This window comes from Mustela nigripes, chromosome 15, assembly GCF_022355385.1.
Source record: "Mustela nigripes isolate SB6536 chromosome 15, MUSNIG.SB6536, whole genome shotgun sequence".
Taxonomy (NCBI): domain Eukaryota; kingdom Metazoa; phylum Chordata; class Mammalia; order Carnivora; family Mustelidae; genus Mustela; species Mustela nigripes.
The window spans coordinates 81,599,625-81,625,819 of NC_081571.1; the positions used below are offsets into that span (position 1 = coordinate 81,599,625).

General features: G+C 41.4%; 1 protein-coding gene across 5 annotated transcripts in view; it reads left to right on the forward strand.

Annotated features, from left to right (window-relative positions):
• MYO16 (myosin XVI) overlaps positions 1-26,195 on the forward strand; it is a 576,627-nt gene that overhangs the window by 391,508 nt on the left and 158,924 nt on the right. For all 5 annotated transcript variants that reach the window (XR_009400078.1, XM_059378159.1, XM_059378158.1 and 2 more), the window contains exons 21-23: positions 5,449-5,521; positions 20,547-20,699; positions 24,633-24,833. Coding sequence is in view for 4 of the 5 variants with exons in the window: in XM_059378159.1 (XP_059234142.1) it covers positions 5,449-5,521; positions 20,547-20,699; positions 24,633-24,833 (427 nt within the window). In the remaining variant the exon portion in view is untranslated. The remainder of the gene's footprint in view (positions 1-5,448; positions 5,522-20,546; positions 20,700-24,632; positions 24,834-26,195) is intronic.

The window sequence follows — 26,195 nt, forward strand, 5'->3', positions numbered from 1 at the left end:
GCTCCTTTCATGATGATGGCTCTCTATCCGAATTTCCCTCTTTCCTAACCTTTTAAGAACCGTTGACTCCGTGGAACAGCGAAGCCATAATTTGCGTAAATTGTCTGCTGCTGTTCTGATACGAGGGTTGTTTCAGACTAGGAATATGAAAGTTCCTATGAGCTGAATATTACTTATGGTCTTAAGTAAATTATAGGGGGGTTGATTTGTGTTTCGAATGATGCTCCTGGTAACAAATCATGTGTGTCACAGTGACAAGTGCAGCTTATAAAGAAGAACCTGTGTTCATTAACAGTAGCAAGTGTTGATGCTTTTCAGCTCTAAGTGGTAGCTGTTGCAGAGAAGGAGGGTTGTGTTATTTCTACTCTTATCACACCAGGGGAGGTTTCCTTTCCTGGCGCATGCAGGCTGGAATTAGACTTGCTTAGAGGACCAGCCACTCACTGGAGGTTTAGGTGGTGATCCACGGGGCTTGCTGGCACGGGGCTGATGTTAGCCTGCCTTCCAGTTCTGGGCCCATCTAATGCTGTTCTGCGCCTTTGAGAGACTTAAACCTTCACTGTCCTGGCTCAGTGTTCCCCTCCATAAAATGGAGCAGATCACTGCACGTACCTCATAGGGTGTTGTTAAGGCTGCATGAAATGAGACATTTCAGATGTTCTAATGGTGCTCGGCACACAGTTCTCCAAAAGACGGCAGCCCCGAGCTTTCCCCTCACCCCAAGACTTTGCAGTGTATCCAGTCTAATTAACTGCAATTTTCACCTCAAGGGCCTCAGCTTTTTACTTCCCAGCTTCTGTTTCCAGTGGGAAGGAGCGCCAAGAAGGCTGCATTTCGGAGACACAGTGTGTGGTGTGCGCGGCCTCACTAGACGAGAGGAGGTCGACAGTTGCTTCGATAACGTCCCTGGATGGGTGATGGGTGGGGGATGCTACCTAGTTCAGCTTGTCAGCAACCGCACACTCTTTCCCTGATTTCTGACATGTCTGCAAGAAATGATAAGCCTCGAGTACTTTTCTTTGGTCAAAGACCAAAAGGGATAAACTCTGGAAACCATGCATCCTGGAGTGCCCACTCTGCATCTTCTCAGACTCGAGAGAACCCTGCAAGATTCAGATTAGCCAGCGTGCTGGCGGACTCAGCCCTTACCGTGTAGCACCTTGCCGATTACGTACAGTAAATTCTTCAGCATGCTGGTGCTGCACTTGGTGGAGGCCATCCCAGGGCTAACATCTCCGGGGACTTCGCACCAGCTCCCTCCGAGACAGCGCCTCTCAGCCCGAGGGCAGGGTGTCTGGACAGTGGGATTGCTCTAGTGCGCTCTGCTTCCAGTCCTGCCCCATCTGGGCTCGGGCAGGTCAACCATCAGCCGAAGAGGCCGATTCACGTCGGGCTCAGTCTAAGCCTGGGGTGCCCGGCAGGATTCGACTCTTTCCTAAACTGACTGACTATTTAAGCAGCTCCCTAGTTCATCTCCTTGCGTACGGATGACGGAGGACAAAAGCGGACATGCACATCCCCACGGACTTCTCTGCCCCCATAAAATCAGCACATCCGTGCTTCCAGCTGGACATTCTCTCTCCGGGGACCCTCCTCCCTTCCCATCTAATGCACACCGAGGGCAAAGACAAAATCAGACAATGCCATGGCGTTTAATGTTTTGTCTGATATAATGTGTTGCATTTTACTAATAAGTAAATGCAAGTGAGCCAGTTTTGTGAACCATCAGGAAAGCCCTCAGTGGAATTCTAAGGCAGAATATGAACAGACCATCTCATTAATATGTTAATTTTGCCTGTGGGATTGATTCCCAGTGGATCCGATGACCTCTGCCTGCTGCTCCTTGCTAGAAATTGGATGTTGGGTTAAATGCCTGGTAATGCCAGTCAAGGTCTCACTGAGAGATCACAGCAATGCTGAGAGACACACAGAGTGGGCATTCTGTTGGCTACGAGTCCGTGTGACCGTCCGTGACAACCCGGATGTTCTAATAACAGACACAGGCTTTATTCAATCCTAGATGATGAAAGATTGTTGAAAAAAAATTATTAAAAAAAAAAAAAAAACTATCTGCTGATAGTTGCGAAATTAATCCTTACAATGCATTTGTTTTTCCCCGACATTGCTTTTTTCCTTTCTTTCCCTCTTCTTCTTTAATAATGTTTTTATTTTGTAACCATGTGTAGTTTGGAATCCAGCATCTGGGAAATATGGGGGAAAAAAATCACTAAAAAAGAGTGACCCCTCCACCATTTATGCTCTCCTGAATTGCCCGTTAATCATCAACGTGCTCCAGTCTGAACCAGAATCTTGACAGGTGCTGCTCGCCCAAACAGGTCTGGGCGACCCAGCGTCCTTTGTCTGCTGGTGGCTCGGAGAGTCACCATCCTCATGAGAAGGGGAAGGACCGGGTAGTGTGACATCGTGTCCCCCTTTGCTCTTGGCCTTTTCCTAACTTCCTGCCACGTGATGTGCTGAACATATGGGGCCAGTGTTGCCCAGGCCAGGGCAGGATCAGGCAAGGAGTCAAGGTCAGAGTGGGAGGTTCTGGTAGAAGTTGACAGGAAGCATCCATATGCCCCATCACCAGGTGGCTCTCCTGCCACAGCCCTGCCCCCCCCAGCCCCATGGTCCCGGCTGCTCCGCCGGCTGCTGGGAAACCAGGGCCCTTCTCTGCCCTCCTTGCCGTCCTCTCTTTGGCCTGAGGTCACGGCTGTCCCTTTCCCACCAACTCAGAAAATGCCCAGAAGGTGTTCCCTTGTATATATATTTTTAAATAAATGTTAATGGTAAAGAGTAATACCCAGGATAGAACATTTTAAAATTAAGAAATCACCTCTAGATCTAACATTCATTCAAGACCTCTCCTGCCATCATGTGCTATAATTTTTCTGTGCCATGAATTTATTTTTTAACGTGGGTGCAATTATACTTTGTAACCGTAAGTATACCAATGGCATAAATGTTGTTTCCAGCTTTGTTTTTTGGCTTTGGTTGCTCAAGAATATTTTTCATGCCTTCATAGTTGTTTTATCAACATCAGTTAAATACTTGCCGGTAATAAAAATACGGAAACCTTAGAAAAAGCAGACCAGTAAAAAGACGTAAGCAAAAGCATTTCTATTTCCTTTTCTGGACTGACTATACTCCTTTTGAAGTCTTCTGAATATATAATTGGGGTTATTCTTTATATAGAACTTATGTGTTGCATTCTATTAACTAAACTAACCCACTACAGGATGCATGCGATTTAATTAACCATGTTTTTGGTGCGGGCATCGGCTGTTTCTTCCTGTTGTTGTTATTAGAATTAAGATAAGGATGAAGATCCTTCTTCGTGAGTCTTTAATGGCATTTCTCATCATCGTTTAGTATAGATTCCTGGATATGGAAATACTCGTTCAAATGATAGGAACTTTTCAAAGCTTTATGTTGCATAACCAAATTATTTTTTAAGAAGACTCCAATTTTATTATTTATTTAGTTAGTTAGTTAAACTCTACCCCACCCCCAGCATGGGGCTCGAACTCATGACCCGAGAGGAAGAGTCACATGCGTTACTGACTGAGCCAGCCAGGCACGCCCAGACGCTTCTGGTTCAAACTCCCAACGAAAGGGCATAGGAATATCTTTCTCATCCTCGTTTTTAAAATTTTATTTCTTTAGTAACTGTAATCAGGTCAGCATTTATAATCTGCCCAAGCAACTTGAAGGGGCACCTGGGGGGCTCTCTTGTTCGAGTGTCTGACTCTTCTTTTCGGCTCAGCTCTGGATCTCAGGGTTGTGGGCTCAAGCCCCCCGTCGGTCTAAGTGTTCAGTGGCGAGTGCGCTGGAGATTCTCTCCCCCACCACCCCCCTTCTTTGAAATAAGTAATTAAGTAAAAATCCTTAGGAGAAAGAGAAGCAACTGTCTACCAGCAGTTGTCCTAGCCCTGTGTGTGCATCTCTTCTAATGCAGCAGCCAGCCAAGGGGACAAATATCACTTGCTGTCTCGCTTTATAGACCACGAAACTGCAGCACAGGAAATGCAAGTTACTTGCCCAAAGTTGTCCACCTAAGCATTGTGTGAAGCAGGATTCCTACTCTGGGATTCCTACCCTGGAGACTGTGCAGCTCCAAAACCTGACAGGCTTTGTCACCGAGCCCCTACAAGGGAAACAGTGCAGCTCACTATGTGGAAAACATGTGCACGCGCATGCACACACACACACACACACACACACACACACAACACCTCAGCCCCCTCACCACTGAGTGACGGCACTACCTTGGGCACCTTGTGAGGTCACCACGGAGGAAGGAGGCACACGTGCGCCAATAGATTGGAGAAAAAAATCTATGAAAATGAATGTGAAAACACATTTTAAATAATACTGACCTCTAATAGTATTTAGTTTTATTTATACAACTTAGTCCTGCAAAGAATTGGTGTTGTATCATCAGACTTTGCGACATTTTCTTTTGATTTTTCTCAGACCTGAAAGCAGGAGAAAATGACCATATTTGTTTTCTTGTACATTTTAATAGTTTCTTGTGCCAACATTTTATTCTGGGATCTGTGTCGGGTTCATGTGGGCACACGGGGGGAGGGACAAAACTCACTATTTTTTTGTCTAGAAAATTAAATCAATTACTTCGATGCCTCCGCTGCTTTGTGTTCCTTGCCTTGATAAGAAGGACTTCTAAGATGCTCTCCTTGCTGCTAAGGAGGCCCGTATGTGTACCGTCTACAAGCAGTAATCTTAGAGACAGGATATCATAGAATAGTTACCTTTAAAAAAAAAAATGAAACTAGTTATTTAAGTGACATAGTACATGCCCTAAAATATTACAGTTTATTATAGTTTTGCACTGAGAGGGAATGCCCAATACAGGTACAAAAAGAGAGAATTTGTTGTCAGTTGCGCAGCTCGGACCAAACGAGTGGGGATCAAACCGTGGAAGTGTCCGTGTCACCCAGGCTGGCAGTGCGGAAGCAGTCCGCAGGGACAGCGGGCCCTCGCCCCCACCTGCAGAAATCAGGACAGCGGTCAGATCCCGCTGGGGCTCTAGAGCCGCCATGTGAGAGGGCTGGGTGTGTGCCTTTCAGGGGACTGGCATTCCAGAATCATCTGGGGCTTTCTTTGTAAGAAGCCCCCTAATGCCCTCTCCCGTGCGTGCTGCCCCCATTCCCTGCAGAATCTAGGCTGGTCTTCCACCACCCTTCCTCCCTTGCCCTGAGGGTCCTCGTCTGGCCAGACCTCCCAAGACGGCAGCCCAGGGCAGGAGAGATCGTTTACGCGGAAAGCGAGAGTATCACGAGGTACTCCCGTTGCTTGCTTGCAAGTTGACAGCCAAGTACTGTGTTCTTCTTTCTCCTGTATTTGCAAGAATTTCCTTAGGAAGGTCGTAGCATAATTTTTGCAGGTCGAAGTACACTTACTCACGGATTTTTTGCTTCCTTTCAGCCCACAGACTTTGGATATTGGAATACTGGACATCTTCGGTTTTGAGGAATTTCAAAAGAATGAATTTGAACAAGTGAGTGTGGTTTTTTTTTTTTTGAAACTTTATTATAAATGTAAATGTTTTTTTTCAACTAATAAATCAACTATTTAATTCAATAAAGATTATTTGCATAATTACTTGCAAATGCAGAATTAAATTAAGTATTTTGCTATCCTGTTTTAAAATATTTATCCCTGGTTCCTGGATATATTCATCCTTATTATGACATTTGTAAACAATGGGCATAATCATTAAAAAAAAAAAAGAAGAAGCACTTGTTTCAACGAGGTCAGAGAGACAGAAGGCATCACTGTGTGCAATCAGGGCAAAGGTCCTCAGAACATTGGCCAAAAATCAGAATGGAAACACTGCATTATGCTAAAGACCGTTATCTGTGGGATCGTTTCTATGTGACATCCCTACATGTGATTATCGGAAACTTGTAAAAATAGACTCAAGAGGCACTGATTATTTTTAATCCATTTACAGTTTAGGGCACTCTGAAAAATGCTAGTTCTTTTTTTAAGGATCTCCATAGTAATGTATGAATCATTTAATCGAAGTAAGTATATCTAAAAATTAAGTGTTGAAGAACAGAGTAGAAATAGAACTTGCCCCAGCCGGCAGAGAAGGAGAGGCGAGCCTGTGCAGAGGTGGGGTGGGGGGAGAGAAAAACCAGGCTGTGTTACAGCATAGGAACAGCCCCAACTGTGCCCTGGTTAGGGAGCACTCTTTATAATATCACTTGTTCGGCTTTGGTTTTTTAAGGGAGACAGTGTGGTGGTGAATGTCAGCAGATGCGAGTTGGAGACCTCAGTCCTGTGACTTTCACGAGCAGGGCTGTCTCGGTCCAGAACAAACATCCCTAACGATCCTGGGCTTCCTAGTCTATAAAGCTGGGATCCTGAGAGGCTGCAGCACTGTGGGATTCAACAAGATGTCTGTCCTAAGGGGTCTGGGGTCATTTAGCTCCCATCCACGTGTGAGAAATAGTGGCGAACCACTGCTGCTGTTATAAATGAGGGCACTTGAAAACCTTCTAAAATTCAGCTTTTTTTTTTTTTTTTTTACTTAAAAGTGGTGCAGCATCTTGTGAGTAAATCCTAAATCATGTTGACTCACCTAATCCAGGGTGAGTCATCATGAATCATGTTCTTTACAAAACTTTTGAAAAGTCTGCTATGAAATCAGACGAGGAGGACCACAGAGTTCTGCTCCTTTCAGATTTCTGTATCCGTGGGCGTGTGGGAGCAGGAGGACTGTGGCTTTATTTATTCATCACCTACTCTAAGGAAACTGGTGGGGAACAGAGGCAGAGGGTGGTTAGAGGCCCGGCTGGTGAAATGGTACCAAGAGACGTGGGTCTGCCAGCCTTGACCGAGATGCAGCTCTCCCACGAGAACTTGAAGGTCGTCTGGCCAGCAGTATTGATCTCTGACATGGTTGCATAGAAACATACAGGCTCTCCTGTCCCTAATGAGACTCCATGGTTTGTCCATCTCCTGGCAAGCGACGTGTAGAAACCGCCGGTGCGGTGGGGGCCTGTCTCAGCCTCTCCAAAGCCAGGCTCCCACACCTGCTCCATACCCCACTCCCTGATATGTCCAGCCTGAGCTGATGATTGGGATGGACAAAACCTGTCTGTTATTTCCTTATTAATTATTATAATTACCTATAGCCTTCCTTCTTTCTTTTGGCTAAATATTTGAATTATGTATTTTAGAATATATATTTATATACTGTCACAAATAATATATACTATACATGACATAGTATGTAATACACATACATAATGTATATAGTTATATATAATATGTATTATATATAATATATAGTATATGTAATTATATACATAATAATATATACTCTCCCATGCTGAGAATTGCACAGAACAAGGAATGTTTTCAGATCTAAAGAATGAGTCTCTACTAAATACCAAAAGGTAGTTTTAGATGCTTCTGAGTAAAATCTCAAGATCAATTCTTAGGTTTAAATGATAAAAAAAAAAAAAAAAAAAAAAAGAGAGAGATTGTAAAAAAAAAAAAAAAAACCTGTACCTTTTTCTTAGGTTGGTTTGGCTGTTGTATACAATGGTAACTAGGAGCCATTTAGAAGAATGAAATTATTTTCTCTGTGATGAGTCCCAATCTGAGCTTACAGTGGGTTTAGCAAATTTCTAGATTTGCATGTGAACTTACACAGAGGTTTGGTATGAATGTGGCATCTTAGATTCTTGACTTGCTCATAGGATGTGAACATCTTCATTTTATATTCCACTGCAAACTTTCAGCAAAATGTTTAACAAATCAATCCGGTATTCTGGGTCAAACCCAGGAGAATATCCGTGCCTTCATAAGTATTTATTTTATTCTGTTTTGAGCTTTTGACCCATCTGTCAGCTCTTTGCTGGAATGGTAACTCCTGCAGTATTGAGCTGTGTCTGGTATAGCATTTTGTATACAATAGAAGCTTAACAAATACAGTTTCAATTGAAAGCTCGAGAATGAGTTCATAAGAAAACGTCTTCATAGTGAATCTCCTAGTGATTTCCTTGCTCAAGAATAAACATATGTATTTCAACTGTTCTTGCATAGGAAGCCTGACAAAATGTTTAGAACAGGGACAGTGGAAAGAGATATGAAGAAGAACTTCAAAACCTCAGCTTCTCCACCCTCCGTGTCCGCAGGCAGCTCTAAAAAGATCAGATGGGACTCTGTGGGTCTTTAGAGGAGGATTCGTGTCAGCGAAGAGAAATGCTGATCCTGCTTTCATTGACTTTTAATGATTTGTTTCTCTATTTTACATATTATAATAATTTAATAAATAGAGAAATAAAAAATACTTCTTTATTTTACATACTATAATAAAGACCATATTTAGAATAAAATATATAATATATAACTACATAAATATATATATAGTTTTACTAAACTATATATAGTTGAATGGTTCAGTGGGGGGGGTGGTCATCCTAAGGCATTGGAGTCCCAAAGTCCAATATGGAAGGCTGTGACTCTACCACCCTCATTATTTAAATACTTACATTATTACCAGCTCACTCTCTGCTACGTAGTACCTGCATTGTATGAACCCTGTTTCCTTCACCACGTAGAGTTTGTCTCTAGCTCTGTAAAAATATCTCCTAAAGCATCCAGGGAGAAGCTCTCCAGCCGAGCCTCAGGCATCAAGCAGGTGGCGAGTTCCGAGTTTGTAGTGCTCAGGAAGCGGAAAGAGAGTGAACGGGACGGGGCATCCCTTCCACACCGCAGCGCCAATGCTGCCACAAAGGAGAGCGCGATCTGAGGCCCCCGGAAATGGGAGAGAGGGGTGAACATATGTCTCGCTCCAGATGCGATGGTGTATTTGGAAAAGCGAGAAGAGTGAATGAAACATCACGGTGGATAACGAGGGGACTTGAGAGGGAAGCTGGATGTGGCCTGAGCGCGCAAAACCAGTAACTCCTCTAGAGTTTAAGAATAGCATGTTAGAGGCATGACGGCAGTGAAGACAGACTGACTTGGTCAAAACGAAGTAGACAGCCTAGTGAGGGCCTGTGCAGAGGGCTCCCACAAGTCACACGCTTAGACAGCAGGGCTCAGTGTGTGCAGTTGCCCGTCTTCCCTAAGCCACCACAAGGGTCGCTTGGGGTGGTCCCTCAACAAACAACTGAAGAATGGAGGGCAGACTTAGGGCTGCTCCATCCTGCCGCTCTTGATAAGGACAGAGTCCAGGCGGGAGTATCCGTGACTGCTAATGCGGCTAACAGGGACATTCACAGGATGCTTGTGAGTGTTCTTGCCAAGGAAGAAAGTAGGGTGCAGAGGGAGGGAAGGAAGAGAGAAAACCTGGATATAGTGAAGTTTCTTGAGCTAAGTACTACGTAATAGGGACTGAGGACAGAGGAACACGATGCAAGAAACCATGAGGATGCTCTCTGCAAATCCCAGCGCATGGGAAACCACTCAGGACAAATGACCTATCTCTGCAAACGCAAGGGCAAAAACGTACAAGAAGGTGGGTAGCCTATAGATTCAAAGACTCTAAGAGATGGAGAAGTCAGTTAAATTAGGGACTTTGTGTAGATCCTTGATTGTTGAAGTACAAAATCTACGAGTGAACCAATGTAAGGTAAAAATCTAGATATTTGATGAAGTGAAGGAATTATTGTTGATAGAAATTATGGAGTCAAAGGTACTGTGGATGTGTTTTCTAAGTCCTCCTATCTTAGAGAACTGTGTTAAAATACTTGCCAATATTTCAATGCGCGCCTGAGAATTACTTCAGCTGAGTTCAGTGTTGAAGGGAGCAGCAAGGTTAGTAAAGCGGAATTGGCCATGAGCTGATAATTCTTGAGGTTTGTTGACGGCAGGTGAGGGCTTATTACATTGTTCACTGTGGAATATGCTTAAAACTGCCCTTAATATACAATTTTAAGTAAATTGAGCATATTTTGAGATTACATAAATACTATCTGAATAAATGCTGGAATACTTCCACACCTAACCAGTGGGGTGCAAAGCCCTACGTGCTACACATCTTGACCAAAGACACAAAGGATAAAGTCATGGAAACTAATGATTTAACATTCAATAATTTTCCTAAATTTCCCACTGCACACATAAAATGCAGCTCTGTATAATGAAATGCTTGGAGCTCAGAGTTTAGTAAAATTGCATATCAACAACCTTCTGTAAGAATAGAGAGACTACATTTGTTCAAACTTAAAGCTTCTGTTGCAGAAGATAAACTTGTGATATATGACCTATCGTCAAACCAGGCTTCACCCCAAGCTGATTTTGGCAGGACTGGCAAGGATTTGAGGCGTCTCCCTGCTTACAAACTCTTTCCTAAAAAGTGAGATTTACCGGAAAGTGGGGATGAACAGTAATTCAATGAGGCTTGAGCTAAGTGTTTGAACACTGAAAAAGCCAGATACCTTGACGTCTCCAATTTTATGAAATGAGGTCATAGATTTTGGCAACCTCAACCTCAAAAAAAAAAAGAAAAAAACATAAAATTCTTAGTTGTGGAATTGCTATCCTGGAAACGATGCACAGATCAATCATCACCCTTCATGTAGAGTAGCCCATTTTACAGACGGGAAAATGGAGGGCTACAGTCTCTGCTCTGGGACAGAGAGTCTTATTAGCAGTACTGGAAGGACGTGCTTTTCTGGCTCATTTGCATCAGGGCAGTCTATGGTGCATTCATTCAACAAACACAATTTGCATATGTATGAAGTTCCAGGCCCCCATTGCAGGCACTAAGAAATGCATAGGCCTTGGGGTGTGGTCTTTCCGATGCAAATGGAAGGAGGACCGATCCTACCAGACACCTTGGGAGAAGGGTGGGGAAGCCTTCAAGAGGAAAATGTTGCCATTTTAGCTCCAAGGCCGGTCTGGTATGACCCCTGCTGTTTTCATCATAATTAATGTTCTGACGACTATTACGTTTCAGTATTTATCCGGGGTACCTGGGTGGCTCTGTGAGTTAAGCGTCCAACTGTTGCTCTCAAGGTCATGAGTTCAAGCCCCTCATTGGGCTCCACACCAGGCTTGGAGCCTACTTAAAAAAAAAAAAAAAATAGGTTTCAGTATTGATCTGCTTACCCACCCAATCAGTTGAGCTATGCAAACAAAAATATTTTGTTAAGTCACCTCATGTTTAGATTCCAAAATTGTACATACATTAAATATCCAACTCAAAGTTTAAGAAAAATTTCAATGAGAAAATTTAGTTTCTTTGCATAGTAGAACACTAGCTAGTGGGGTACTCAGGTGCTATAGAGAGCCAGTAATTAAATAATGAGCTGCTATTTTAATGTACTTGCAATAATATTGGGTTCTAGTTCCAAAATACAGTATGCCTGGAAGTCTTCTTGGGTAGGGTGCCCGGCAGGCTCAGTTAGTACAGTGTGGAACTCGATCTCAAGGTGATGAGTTCAAGCCTCCCGTTGGCTGTAGATCCTATTAAAAAATACATACATACATATATATACATAAATATAAGATAAAAGTAAAAAAAAAAAGTCTTTGGGTAACAGTTTTTGAAAAGCTGATTTTGAGGAAATTTTTTTAAAATGAGGCAGGGTAAAGCAATTTTAGCTGTACCTTTAATGACGTTTTCCCTCCAAACTGTATAACTTAAAAAAAAAAAAAGTCACCATTTTGGTGTTAAGGAAAGCAAGCCCAGATAATTTAAGTAAGTCACAGAAGGACCTAGCACGAGGTTCTGAATTCAGGATGATACGTGGTCTCTCTCCGGTTCTGCAGGTGCTTTGAAGCTAGACGTAAATGTGGATTATTACTATACATTTTCCAAACTGCCCATGGTGGTATTTGTTTGTATTTCTCTTAGGACACAGCATTATTTATTCTATTAAATGTAGAAATAAGTAACTTAATAAATTTTATTTGACATCATTTTTTTCCCCATCGTGGAGTTTTTCAGCAAATCTTTTTACTAAGTATAAATAAAATTAGAGAAAGCAGGTTTATCTTTATTACAGAATAGCAGAATGATTAAAAGGAAATGTTACAGGACATCAAAAGAAGAAAGAATGGATCCCAAAATATACTTCGGGTCACTTCAGACAGGAACGGATTGAATTCTTATAGTGATGACTAACCTAGGGAAAGCCTACACTTACATAGTGACTGCACAGATCAAAAGCTCAAATGTGCTGGCCAGAAATAGAATTCATGTAGTTTTCTGCTAATAATCAATAATGGTTATAAGCGCTTGAGCCCCCACTATGGCCCAGATGCGTTTTCTGGCTGATCTCCGACTCCCACGGCAACCCTCTGGGGAAGGCTCAGCCGGCCAAGCAGGGAACATGGATGCACGTCTGCCGGGCCCTGAGGCCAGCCCTCTGCGTGCTTGCTGTGTCCCTCTCTTTGCCACCTCGAGAGCATCATCCTGAAGAGCCTAGTTATTCAGTCTTCTTAGCTTCGCATCTAATCCCGGGTAATGAAAACTATTTTACAAAGAACAGATATTTCAGTAGAAATTATATATTAATTATTGGTTTTAGGCCTACATTAACAAGTGAATGTGAGAAGAGAGGGCATATTGATTAAGCTGAACACACACACACACACACACACACACACACACTTATTTTTTTTGAAAAGTAGAGTTTTCAAAGCTTTAAAATACGAGGATTTTGGCCAGAAGTTATGTTTCCAACACCTGGGCATGGCTTCTCTATAAATGGGAGGACATGTTTTATGGACAATGTATCATGCAAAATAGCTAAGAATACTTTCTTTTTCATTTGTAGTTTCCAGTTCTGATATTAGTAGATTATTATACAGAATATGGCAATAACTTAGCCAGTGGGGTTTCTTGTTGGCTGATCCCTTCAGTCAATCCCTTAAATCCCAGAGTAGTGATTACTCCTTATTAGAGGAGAATGCAAGCATGAATCAGGCCCAAAGGAATGTTGAATTTATTTAATGAGCCTGTGTTGCTCTAAATAAGACAGTCAGTAAGGAAATGTTGAGAAAGTGTTTTTTGCCTGAATAAAAACAATTCTTGTTTAAAGATTTATTTATTTATTGCGAGTGTTAGCAGGGGGATGAGCAGAGGGAGGGAAACAATCTGAAAGAGACTCCTTGCGGGCCGCGGAGGGCCGGGCCTAACTGGGGGACGATCCCACACCCCTGAGCTCCTGACCTGAAACCGAGAGCCCGCTGCTTCGCTGAAGGACCCACCCAGGTGCCCCTGAATAGAAACAATGTTGTTATGCCTGTGATAGAACTATATTTGCTTAAAACCTGTTCTGCAGGTTTGATTTGGAAATTTCAAAGGGAACCCAGAGGATGTTTGGAAGGAAGTTTGCAAGGACGTGCGATTTGTTTAGGAAAAAATCCACCAAAGAGAAGGGGAGGGCAGGGAGACGAGAAAGGGTGAAAACCAAAGGGAGAAAACACCAAAGCAGCAGCAGGGGGGCGGGCATGGGTGGGCGCTCGACAGCTCCCTGCTGACCGAGGCTCCCAGGGCAGGGAGGAGGCCGGGCGCAGGGTCTACGCAGTGCCCTAAGCCTCTGCTGGCACATGACATCGGAGTGCGGGCAGAGGAACTATAGCCCCTCCATCAGGTCGAGACAGATGGCGCTGAGAGAAATTAAATAGGCCTCCCCAAACAAGGACAGGGAGAAGAAAGGCCTCTGCCGTAACAGGACATTCAAAGAAGGCAAAATAAATTAGAGGATTTAAAAGCTGAAACAAATCAGAGAGGTGCCATTCCCTCACCAGCCCCTGCACCTGCTGTTTTATAGATAATGTGTCAAAATTGGGAATGATTGATTTGTTGGGGAAAGAACATAGAGCAATCTGGTGAGCCCCGAGGCAGGCTTTGAAAAAGTAAGGTGGAGATTCACAGGATTGTCAGCACAGGAAAGGCCCTGAGAAGTCCTGCAGAGAAGCCCATTAACTTAGCTCACTTCAGTGTTTCTCCAGTGGGTTTCTGATTTAGTGTGGGTTTTTTGTTTGTTTGTTTGTTTATTCATTTTTTTAGGCAGTATCAACTGAGATCTCATTGAACTAATGTTCTGCTAAACACATGCAGAAAATACAGACTGTCTGAAATCTGACATCATTCCTGCACAATCTAACAATATTCCATTAGTGCGTTATATATACGTATCGGTATTCATTGAGAAACAAATCACTTAATGGATTGTGTATAGCTCTGTGCTATGCTTTGGTGTGCTTACCATGTCTACATATTAAAATCACTTGGAAAGCTTTTAAACTGTATCAGTGTCTGGGCCTTACTCTGGCGTAATTGGTTTGGGGTCAGGCTGAGACATCAGCCTCCTGTAAGAGCTCCGAGGTAATCGCCGTCTAACGCCTGGGGTTCTGCTTTCACCTGGAGTCAGCTTTCATTAACCTCCTACTTTAATTCTCTGATGTAAATGTCATGCTCTGTTATATTTTTGCTTCCGAGATATTTCACTGAGTAATAAAAATAACGGGAGAACAGTTGGTGAAAATTTACTCAAGAAATTAAGTTTGTCATTAATACAAATGATAGACCATCTGGATAAGCAATAATGTTCTGTTACTAAAGAGGGTTTCCAAGGGGTGCATCATTTTTATTATTAAACCAGTTAGCAACAGCACTTAATGTACGAAGCATGTATTTGCATCAGAGAAGGGTGCGTGCTAATTAAGCAATACTTAGTACTACCTCATTTTCATCTGTGAATCCTCACCTTCTCTTGCATCCAGGCCGCTCGGAGGAATCCCCAGAGATTCAGTGCCACCCGGTTAGGATTCTGATGGACGATGTCAAAAAGTAAAAATGGTTGCTTTGCAGTGAAGACAATCATATTCTCAGTTTTCAATGCAGATCGATGCTTCTAGATATATAAACTAATTTGCCTGGAAACATGTCTCCCTGTATCTTTTTCTCATTGCATTTAATATACACTCACATATGCATCTGCAACACACCAGTGAAACCGTATCAGGAATAAGTAAGTAGGTTCTGGCCATGAATGGGGCCATCGTTTTGTTGATGGGATCCATTTTTTCCCCCATTTTCAGCTAGACATCTGACATACCGTGATGTTTTCATATTAGCCACGTTTACTGGCAGTTTCAAAGTTCATGCTGCAGTGCCCTTTGTAGATTTTGACTTTGGGTCAAACAGTGGGTGCTGTAAACAATATAAAACAGGAAAGGCAAACTGTTTTCGTAGAAAATTGTAATGTACGTGTTACTTCAACATGAATTTGGAAACCATTCTGCTTTGAACTGTATATGCTCCCAGTGATTTCCTTTCCCACCCAGCATTGGTCTTCTCTGTTAGAAACACAAAAACATTTCAGTCTCAGACAGCACCAGTGTAACAAAGGCTGCAAGTCAAAAACTACTCCCCAGCCTACTCAGTTTTACCCATCAAGCTGGAATTTTCCCTATGGGATTTTAATAAATGACTTCTTTTTTTTTCCCCCTCCAAATACAAAGAACATGATGTACAATACAAGGTTCTGATCACCCGATGTCACAAAATGCCATCCAGTATTGCAGCATAAAATGTCAAGGCTTAGTAGAGAAGCCGGATGTTTTACAAATCATCTTGATCGGGAGAGTAAGAAATCGAATCGTATCCAGAAGCACAGGCCAGATCCATTTCCTGTTAGCCAAAGTTTGGCAGATTACTTTAGGCCTTCCTAGGGGAAAAAGGGGGGAGGGATGTACTCTGACCCCCTCCAGCTCTTTCTAATTTTGCTGTGGCTTTGACCACATTCCCACTTTGTGCCTCCATTTCCCCTTAAACAGTGGATCCGTTCAGCGAAGCCAAGGCTCAGTTCAATAAAATATTAAACAGTAACAATTGAATTGTCTGTCTGTATTATAAAAAAGCCTAAGTTGGTCAGACCAGCCACGGGTATAGGGAGATTCTCAGCTCTGAGATGCTCAAGGGCAAGAGAAAGCGGGCAGGTTGTCATGGAAAGTAATTTTTGCAACAACAGTCCTGCCATCTATCGTGAATGTGAAATGCTAAGAAAATTCTGTTCAGTGCGTTTGGAACATCCACATCTAAGTACCTTCAATGAGAGACTCTCAAACTGAGGGGAGAGATCTATGTCCTGTGATTCGGGTATTTCTTGTACACTAGAGAATCAGCCACGGATATTCTCATTTTGGAATGCTTCATTAGGCTGTAACAGTAACTGACAGTAACATATCAGACGTTACAGAGTATCAGACATCTCCTTATTTTTCATTGCTCTCACCTTTATCTCCTGCACAATCCATTTCCTAAAATACATTCCATTTAGGTGCACTCTCCATAACCACTTTAAAACCACTTCTTCCGCAGAAGCTCGGACGGCTAACATATAGAACGTATTTATGTTTTTTTAAATGATTTAATGTATTTTTAACATCAAAATTTTTGAAAAATGACAGTTGTGTGTATTATATAATTAAAGAGAGTATTTTCCAGCAGTTTCATTTCATAATGGAGTCATTCATTTTCTGTTCATTTACCGTAAATATTTCACTCCAAATTTTAACAGTCTTTTGTAACATTAATTCATCTTTGGTAACAAAATTACTTAGGGATTAAAGGAGTGTAACAACTGGGTAGATTGGGAGACCATCTCAAAATATGATTTTTTTAAACAAAGTGAAATAATTTTTAATATTTCCATTTTTCTTCCCCAACAACAATTTTCAGACATTTCTGTTTGTTGTTTATGATGAAATGAGAGCCACAAGTAAATGCATTACTTTCCTGGTGGGGCTGCTCCTATGAACAGAGTCGACACTGTTTTGGGGAAAGGGTTTGTCTTTCCAGAATCACTTCCAGAAATTTATACTCTGGAGAGTAAGAAAAGCAGGGATCTTGGTCAGCCAGTCTCACTTAGTTTTGACAGAACAAAGCAAGCGGATGAATGTGAAGCTAGGCTGTAACAGTTGCGAGAAAGGAAATAGCTTTTTGTATGATATTTAAATAGTGAGTTCCATCTCTTTGTTTGCCGGCTGTCATGTGCCGACCTTACCAGTTTGTGTCCATATTCAGGTTGTTTTTGCCATAACAACCAGCAGGCAAGTTAAATGTCCTACATTTAAAGGCAAGTTAAATGTCCTACAAATGTATTGTCACCTGAAGTGACGGAGGTCATAATATTTTTATATTCAGAGAATACATGAGTGAAAGTGAAGGTTTGTCTAAGAAACTTTTAGTTTAAATATACAGAACTTTCAATTTTGCCTCTATCTCATGAATTCTGGTTGTCAAGAGGCAGAGAGGAGACGTTCTAACAACTGCTGGCCGAATTGGATAGAGGAAAGAAAATTCAAGAAATCCCAGCGACTGTGGCTGGAGTAGCAGGAGGAAGGAGATGAGGTGAAGAAATGATTCTAAGTTTAAATGAATTGTCTCTAGTTCTTTAGGTTTTAAAGTTAACTTCCAAGACAGCAGCAATGTGGCAGGGTTCTTATTTTAGTTTTAACTTAGATCTTATTTTGCAATAGAATGCAATAGGAAAGCTTTTTCAGTCTTAAGACATTTGTTTTATCACCATATTTACAAAATCTTTTTTTTTTTTTTTTTTTTTTTAACTGTGAAGTCAGAAATACAAAACCAACTATGGGAGATAGGGCAGTAGTCCCAGACCATCATTTTCTGATCTGGAGCTAATAAGAATTGCTTTTGTATTTCTTTGTCCAGATAGGGTACTCAGATCTTATTTTGAATATAGTTATTATTTAAGCATGTCATTTGGCATACTTCTCTATCAATTATTCTCCATCTATTGCATTAATAACAAAATATCTATGTACATGCATCATTGAAATAACTTGACTGGATCGGGTCATCTGAGCCTCTACCTTTTCAGCTCTCCAGTCTTGCTTTGATCAAGGTAGCCACATGCCCACAGTCCTGTCACTATGTCACCTTTTCTGAAGACATTTGAGATGTGCCTACTCATACAACTCTGGTCCTGGTGAGAAGTAAAGAATGGAACCTGACATTACACCATCGGTCTCAGGACAACCTCTGTGTGCTGGCCAGTGCCTGGCACTGATAAGTTTCTTTCTTCCCTGAAACCTTTCCCTCTGAGACTTCATTTCTGTAGAATCCCATCAACTCCCATCCCCCCCCACATAGCTGGATCTATGAGAAAATGGCTCTTTCATTGTACACATTGTTCTCCAATCATGAACAGCCCCACCCTTAATGTGCAGGCAGCGGCACCTCTATGGAGAACTGAGGCATTCCTGGTGTTGGTCATTTACAAAAGTGGCTTGGCCTGCTGATTGGAAGCTGGAACATAAGGGGTGCTCTTCTATGTCCAAGAGAGAAACCATGAGCTCCCAGTAGAAGGAAAGGAATATCTAGGAAGAGCTCCCACTTAACAGGTGTTTTAAGGACACCAGACATGGAGAAGAATTTGGATGTATGCAGAAGAGAAACCTAGGGTGGTCCCTCTTTTCTCCAGTGACTATTTCAGTCCATGTGATTTACAAAATCTTTGGCATTTTCATTGTCTGACTATAACACTTTCGTATCACACATAATCCTAGATACTGTTTCTATCGCAGGTGTGATATGGTTTTCTTTGAAAAGCTTTTTATCCGTTATTTTGACTTATATAAATGATTCATCTTTAACTATTTTCAGTAAGTTACTGAATTCTAAATAGTTTTTTTGTTGTTGTTGTTTTGTTTTGTTTTGTTTTGTTTTATCTGAATTCTAAATAGTTCTAAGCGATTTGTCGGTTTTTACCTTTGGAGGTTTCACCATGGATTTTACCTGGTGTAATATAGTGGCTTACTCACACATGGTCCGGGAGACAGAATGAACTCATGAAGGACGTGGGAGGAGGTGGAGGCACCCGTGAGGCAGGCGGCCACGAGCGCATGGTGTCCTGGAAGACAGTGGAGGCAGCTTTCCGGGAAAGCATAGGAATCGCCGTGAGATAGTGCAGGGCGGTCGAGGAAAATGAACACTAAGAGGTGGACACTAGGTTAAGGAATGCATATGTCATTGGTGACTCCCACCAAAGTCATTCTTGTGGGAACACTGGGGAGGGGGCACAAGTTTATTGGAGTGGCTTCAACAGTGGAGAGGAGAATAATTTGAGATGATAGGGAAAGACAATTCCTTTGAGGTTTTCTTGTTGGAAAAAAGAGCAACAAAGCAAGAGGGTTGCCTACAGAGGAGGTAAGACTTCATTTTTGCTAAGTTTGGGGTGTTTTATTGATTTTTAGTATTTAAAGATAATTTTTAAGATTAAGAAATAACATATTTGTTTCCGGATGGGAAGAAAAAAGTCGACAGTTGGAGGATTATAAAAATTTTTCTGATAAAATAATTTCTACAACAGAATGAGTAAAGCAGTTATTCTTTCTGAAAGAAACCCACATTTTCTTGTCATCATGGATATATAACACAAGTGAGGTGGCAGTACATGTTTCTTTTGTCCCTGGGCTTTCATGGTAAACCCACCATTTATCCTTAGTTGTTGACAAAGCCCAGATATAATTTCCTTTTGGAAATGTTTTTTACTCAACTATATTTTATTTATTTATTTATTTTTTTTTTAATTTTTTATTTTTTATAAACATATATTTTTATCCCCAGGGGTACAGGTCTGTGAATCACCAGGTTTACACACTTCACAGCACTCACCAAAGCACATACCCTCCCCAATGTCCATAATCCCACCCCCTTCTCCCAGACCCCCTCCCCCCGGCAACCCTCGGTTTGTTTTGTGAGATTAAGAGTCACTTATGGTTTGTCTCCCTCCCAATCCCATCTTGTTTCATTTATTCTTCTTCTACCCACTTAAGCCTCCATGTTGCATCACCACTTCCTCATATCAGGGAGATCATATGATAGTTGTCTTTCTCTGCTTGACTTATTTCGCTAAGCATGATACGCTCTAGTTCCATCCATGTTGTTGCAAATGGCAAGATTTCATTTCTTTTGATGGCTGCATAGTATTCCATTGTGTATATATACCCCATCTTCTTGATCCATTCATCTGTTGATGGACATCTAGGTTCTTTCCATAGTTTGGCTATTGTGGACATTGCTGCTATAAACATTCGGGTGCATGTGTCCCTTTGGATCACTACATTTGTATCTTTAGGGTAAATACCCAATAGTGCAATTGCTGGGTCATAGGGCAGTTCTATTTTCAACATTTTGAGGAACCTCCATGCTGTTTTCCAGAGTGGCTGCACCAGCTTGCATTCCCACCAACAGTGTAGGAGGGTTCCCCTTTCTCCGCATCCTCGCCAGCAACTATATTTTAAACACCAACTTTGTGAGTTAATGTTGTAATTATACTTCTTGTTTTTAATATACTCACTTTAAGTTGAATAATCAGACCAAATGAAGTCAACAGTATCAGGTGAAACTCTTTTCTTTGACTTCTCAAGCAATACTGTAGTGCTTTATCTCAATAGATTAATTGGTGTGGAACATTCTTGAGTCAATATGTCGCCCATCTGAAATGGTCGTAGAACGAGTGGATCTGCATGGCCATAATTACCTTGTGAATTGTTTTTCTTTCTCCCCCGCATAGCTTTGTGTCAACATGACCAATGAGAAGATGCACCACTACATCAATGAAGTGCTTTTTCTACACGAGCAAACAGAATGTGTACAAGAGGGAGTTACCATGGAAACAGCTTATTCTCCTGGGAACCAGACTGGAGTTTTGGATTTTTTTTTCCAGGTATTCATATAATATAATTAGATACTTTACAGGATTTAAATATACTGGAGACAAAGAATTTTCTTTCAAGGGGCCTTCATTGTGAGATGGCTTTATATCTGAGACTTCACTGTATTAATTTTTTCAGAAATTTATTTTTTTCAGAATCAATTTGGGAGAACAAATTACCCTTTTCCTGCAGGGGCATTTGAAGAATCATCAATTCATTGGAAGGGACTAGAAATATCAGATCATTTTGTTATAAAAATATTCAACATTGGTTATGTCAATAAAACTTCCCCTTCGGCACAGTTACAAATGCTCAGTGTACAAAATTAATATTTTATAAAACAATACTAAGACTAACAAGCTCATAGAATAAATTCAACAGGATCTTTTTAATTTATCTCTGAAGCTTGTAAATTGAAATATGGAAAAACATTGGCAGAAAAATATGTTTGTGTATGTACAATCTTAGGACCTCTGCCAGTGTCAATCCTTACCTTTTTTTTTTTATTTCTACCTTATAATGCAAAAAACTTTGCCTCATATCTCTATCATAAAAAACAAAAATCTGCCACACAAATAGCAATCCCTCTGTACTAATGTAGGAAGACATGATATACATATATTGATACTATCTCTAAAACACTTGAACATTGTTTAAAACTGATGCCTTCAGCCACTGGAGAACATAGGCTGTAATTTTCCACCCTTTATTTCTATAAATGTAGATTTGTAAATTTACTTTATACCTTTACCAAGTATGTGAAATATTTTTGTTCTTCTTACAAACTTGTCAACCTTCTTTGTTTTAATGACAGAAGAAGCCATCTTCCTCCAGAAAGCCATCCCTCATCATGACACACAGGGTATATAACTTCTTTATACAAGGTTTGAAAATGTCTTCAAGCCAATAGCAGTGTGTAGTGAACTGTGTATGGGAAACCTCAGAAACCTGCTGCCCTCATTCTCGCTGGCTGCTGTATCCTTGACTGCTAACCACTGGCCAGCCAAATGATGTTCTTTTTATGTCTTCGATGGCTGTGATGTTCTATGTATTCAATGGCCATGATGTTCTTTCTATGTCTTTGATGGTCATGATGTTCTATGTCTTTGATGGCCATGAAGTTCTTTCTCTGTCTTTGATGGCCATGACATTCTTTCTATCTCTTCGATGGCCATGATGTTCTTTCTCTCTCTTCCATGGCCATCCTTGAGATTTCACCCATGATTATCTCAATAGGAGGACCCTCATCAAAATGAGTTGGAAATGAGAGTGGGTGTTTCTCACTGCTGCTTCTCTTTGATACCTATAAAAATGAAAAGATGGACCAAGTATAGGGTGCAGCTTGAGTATTTACCTACAAATCTGCAAGTACACCAGACAGGCAGACCCTATAATACAAAGGAAGCATACCGTTTCCTTCCTACTACCCACAATCCACTACTGCTCACAAACATCTGTGATTTTTGATTACGCCATTAATTCATATTTCAACAAATATGTATTAGTCTTATGTCCATGAAGGGAGGTTGTGGATCTAGATTCTTATCTGACTCTCCGTGTGTCTAGTGCACTTTGTTACCCTATTGGTCCTCATTGCTTTCTGCTGTCAAGGTGAAATGACATACATTTTGTAGAACAGTCTCTCCTAAACCCTCACTTCTGAAGGAATTGGATGCCATTTTTTATGACTTCTCCATGTTCTATTTTCTTCTTCAGACATGTCAGCAAGTTTCCAAGTCTTTAAGTTTCATTACTACCATTCTTCTGTGTTTTTATATCAAACATCCAGAAAACCTAATACGTACAAATTTAAAAACTTATGGAAACAATACAAATTACAGTGTTTTTAGAAAAATGCCTTGTTGGTTTCTGACCACCTTATCCTTGGAAAACATCATCTTGCTTTTGGAGTAGAACAGGTTGGCTATTTTAGAAGTGATCCCTTCCTTTATACTACTTAGGGCCTTGACTTTGAGTTACTGAAACACCCATTAAAGCTCTAAATTTGAGCCTCTACAGAGGTCTGTCAGCCCCCAAAACATGGATGCATTTGCAATGTCCTTAACCAGCCCATTCACCCTTCCACCACATGCCTGTGTTTGCCCATGTGTGTGTGTGTGTGTGTGAGGAGGGGAGTAAGTGTAACAGTATCTGGAGGAGTGCCATGGCCTGATGCTCAAAGGCATGGGTAAAGGAGCAACTGCTGATCTTATGTATCAACAGCTTACTCTTCCTCAAATAGGTTGCTACATACTGAAATGAAAAATCTGTTCTTTCAACCCTTCCCAGGCAAGACCAGCCCTCTTCCAGCTCCTCACTGAATTTTCTTTTAGGGTCTCTCCATCCATTGTGGGTACCTATGCTTCGGTTTTTTACATCTGGCTCTTTATAGGGCCCTTTGTTATCTGAGAATGAACCATCCAGTGGACTTCCTTCTCCACATCCCCTTATCAGAAACATTTCTGTGATGGTAACACAAGTCTCTGGAGGTGTTAGGGACCAAGGTTATTTGCTGAGGTGGGTCAACTTGCTTCTACTGAGGTGGGTCAACTTGATTCTTACAGGTCTACCCAGTTCCTTCCTCGTGCTCCTTCTCCCTTTATCCACCCATCTTCTTCTTCCTTCCCAGGGAGGCTGTCTGCTCATTCCAGAGATACTCCTTCAGATGCCAAATGTCTCCTAAAGGGCTCCCCCTGGTACGTGAGCCCCCATCAGGCATAAGTCCTTCCCCTGGCCACCATTTTCAACCTTTCTTCTCTATGGGTGGCATTGGAAGGATCTCAACATTTACAGCCCTGAGACAACTGTATCTAGTCTTTGCATTTTCTTTACCATAAGCAGGAAACCCCGAAAGGCCTAAAACAACTGAAGTATTTTAGCCACAAAGAGACAACTTTCTACTGGCCAAATGAATAAGATGAAAGGCCTGTGGTGGTGGGTTTGGTGACCTTGGGTCAAAATGCAAACTGAGTCACTAGAGGGGTTAATATGTCTCTTCACTCCCTGAGAAGAATTATTTCTTGGTATTCACACTTCCAAAAGCACACTGGGTTGATGCAAAGAATTCAGCTATATGACAGAATGAGGTAAATAAATAAAATAAATTACCTGATTTTTAAAAGTGGATTTGACATGTCCACAGAAGAACTTTTCTAGGGAAGAAAAGATAAACAGCAGTGGGTCAACGTTATTCACCTGGCGCGTAAACTGAGTGGGCGCCATGCTGTTCTATGTTTGGGGAGCAAACTGTCAGGGCAATCTGAGAAGTTCTTTCAAGCCGTGTTTTCCTTCACATGAGATTAATTTTAAGTGGTTGCTTAGATATGACTTTAGCTTCTGTGTTTGACAGCTATAAACTATCTGACTTCCAATTTGGATTTTATAAGTGATAGCTTCCAACTGTATTTCTTCTAGTTCCTAATATTGGAATATTATAGTCACTTCTACTTCCTGCTCAGTAGGCTCTTTCTGCAATTTTTATGACTCAACATGATTGTAAGTTCTGTTTTCGGAGAAGTTACTTGACCCGTCATAACTATAAAGAGTTTTTTTGTTTTGTTTTTATAAAGAGTTTGATGTGGGTTAGAGGTCAAGGAAAATTATGCTTCTCCTTTAGTTGGAAATTCCATTTTTCTTTTTGAGATGAGAATATATTTTAATAACTCCAGCATTTGAATGACATTAAAACACACTGTTTAACTTATTTACTCATTATCAATTATTAATCAACTGATGCTTTTTGGGCCTACATTACATGAGAGTTTTGCTAGGTGTTGGGGATATAGTAGTGAGCAAACATAGATGTGTATTAAAAGTAGACTAATTCATTTTTTGAGTGCTTATATGAAGATAGTGAAAATACAAATGAACATATATGTACAATAATAACAAAACCATCAAACTGAGTAATGGAAGAAAAAATTCTATCTCTTCTTAATTTTCAGAAACCATCTGGATTTCTCTCTTTATTGGATGAAGAAAGTCAGATGATTTGGTCAATGGAACCAAATCTTCCCAAAAAGCTACAAAGTCTCCTTGAATCGTCAAACACAAATGCAGTCTATTCACCCATGAAGGATGGGAACGGGAACATGGCGCTCAAAGACCAGGGCACAGCTTTCACCACCATGCACTACGCAGGAAGGGTAAGTTGAATGAGGAACATGGCATAGCATGTATGCTGAGGGACCAAACCTCTTCGGGACAAACTTTCAAGTTTTAGATATTTTAGAGTTGGTTATTTCAATGAATGGAAGTTGGGAGAAGAACCCACACCATTTTGCTTTCCTAAGCTCTTTAATTTCAACCTGAGAAGGACTTTGCATCTTCAGAATGTGGGTGATGAAGCAGGTGGTCAGATCCTTCTATAATGTTCCCCACATTATAACATCATGTGAGCAAGAGGGCCTTGGCTTTAACAGACAGCTCTGCTCTGAGTTTTGGGATCCCTTCATTAGCCAAAGAGGTATTGGTTCTGACTTGACTTGCCTTCAGTGTAGATTTTAGTATTAAATTATTTCTCTTAGAGCATGGCAACCTGAGTAAAGAGAGCTACCTCTGCACCCTCAGTTCCCTAAACAGCTTAGTAAAACGTGCTTCTTCCTTAAACACCTTCGAGGACCTCCTCTTAACTGTCTATAAAAGCCTTACACCCTATAGGCCCAGCTAATATCCCAGGTTCTCGGAGCTGATGCCAGTTGTTTTAGCCTTGACTTCTATGTCACAACCCCACCCCCGGGGCAAAATCCACACCCTCTGGGCTTCCACTCCTCCTAATCAAGCTTGAAATACCCTCGTGTTCTTCACAAGGTCCCATTGTCGCCATCTTTTGATGCTGGAATCCACATTCCACTTCCCTTCCATCCAGGCCCATCTGCAGTTACCACCTTCCACCTTTGAATTTGTGGCCCCTGGGTTCCCCCCCTCGGCCCTTAGCAGCAGTTACCTATCAGAGGGCAAAGCTCCAGCCAACGTATTCCAAGTCATTTCAGTCCATGTTCACTGAGACTCTACTAGACGCCAAAGTCCGAGCATTAGAGAAGCAAAGATGAAGAAGCCATATTCCTTGTCCTCAAGTACCTCACTGTCGACAAATAAGGAAAAGGCAAATTAACAAATAATTATGATATAATTTGCTTATAGTAACATAGGTAATATTAACAAAGTTCTGCATTACCTGGAGAACGAAGTAATCATTTGGCTCCCAAAGAAAGTGTAGAAACATTTTCTGGAGGAGGTCAGGTGTGGCCGAGGCCTCTGGGGATGAGCTAGAGGTCAGGAAGGATGAAATGAAGGCACATTCTGGTGGAGACGTGGACGTCTGAATGGCTTCGCCAACCCCCAGGACTCCATTGCCTGGGACAGAATCCACTTTAGTTTTTCAGGTGGAAAATAACTTGGTATAGGGAAATAGTTACTGGGAGATCCCATGTTAAACATTCAGGAATGACTCAAAAGCACACCCCATGGTGGGGCTTCCAGCATACCCGTGGCCTTGTCTTTGATCC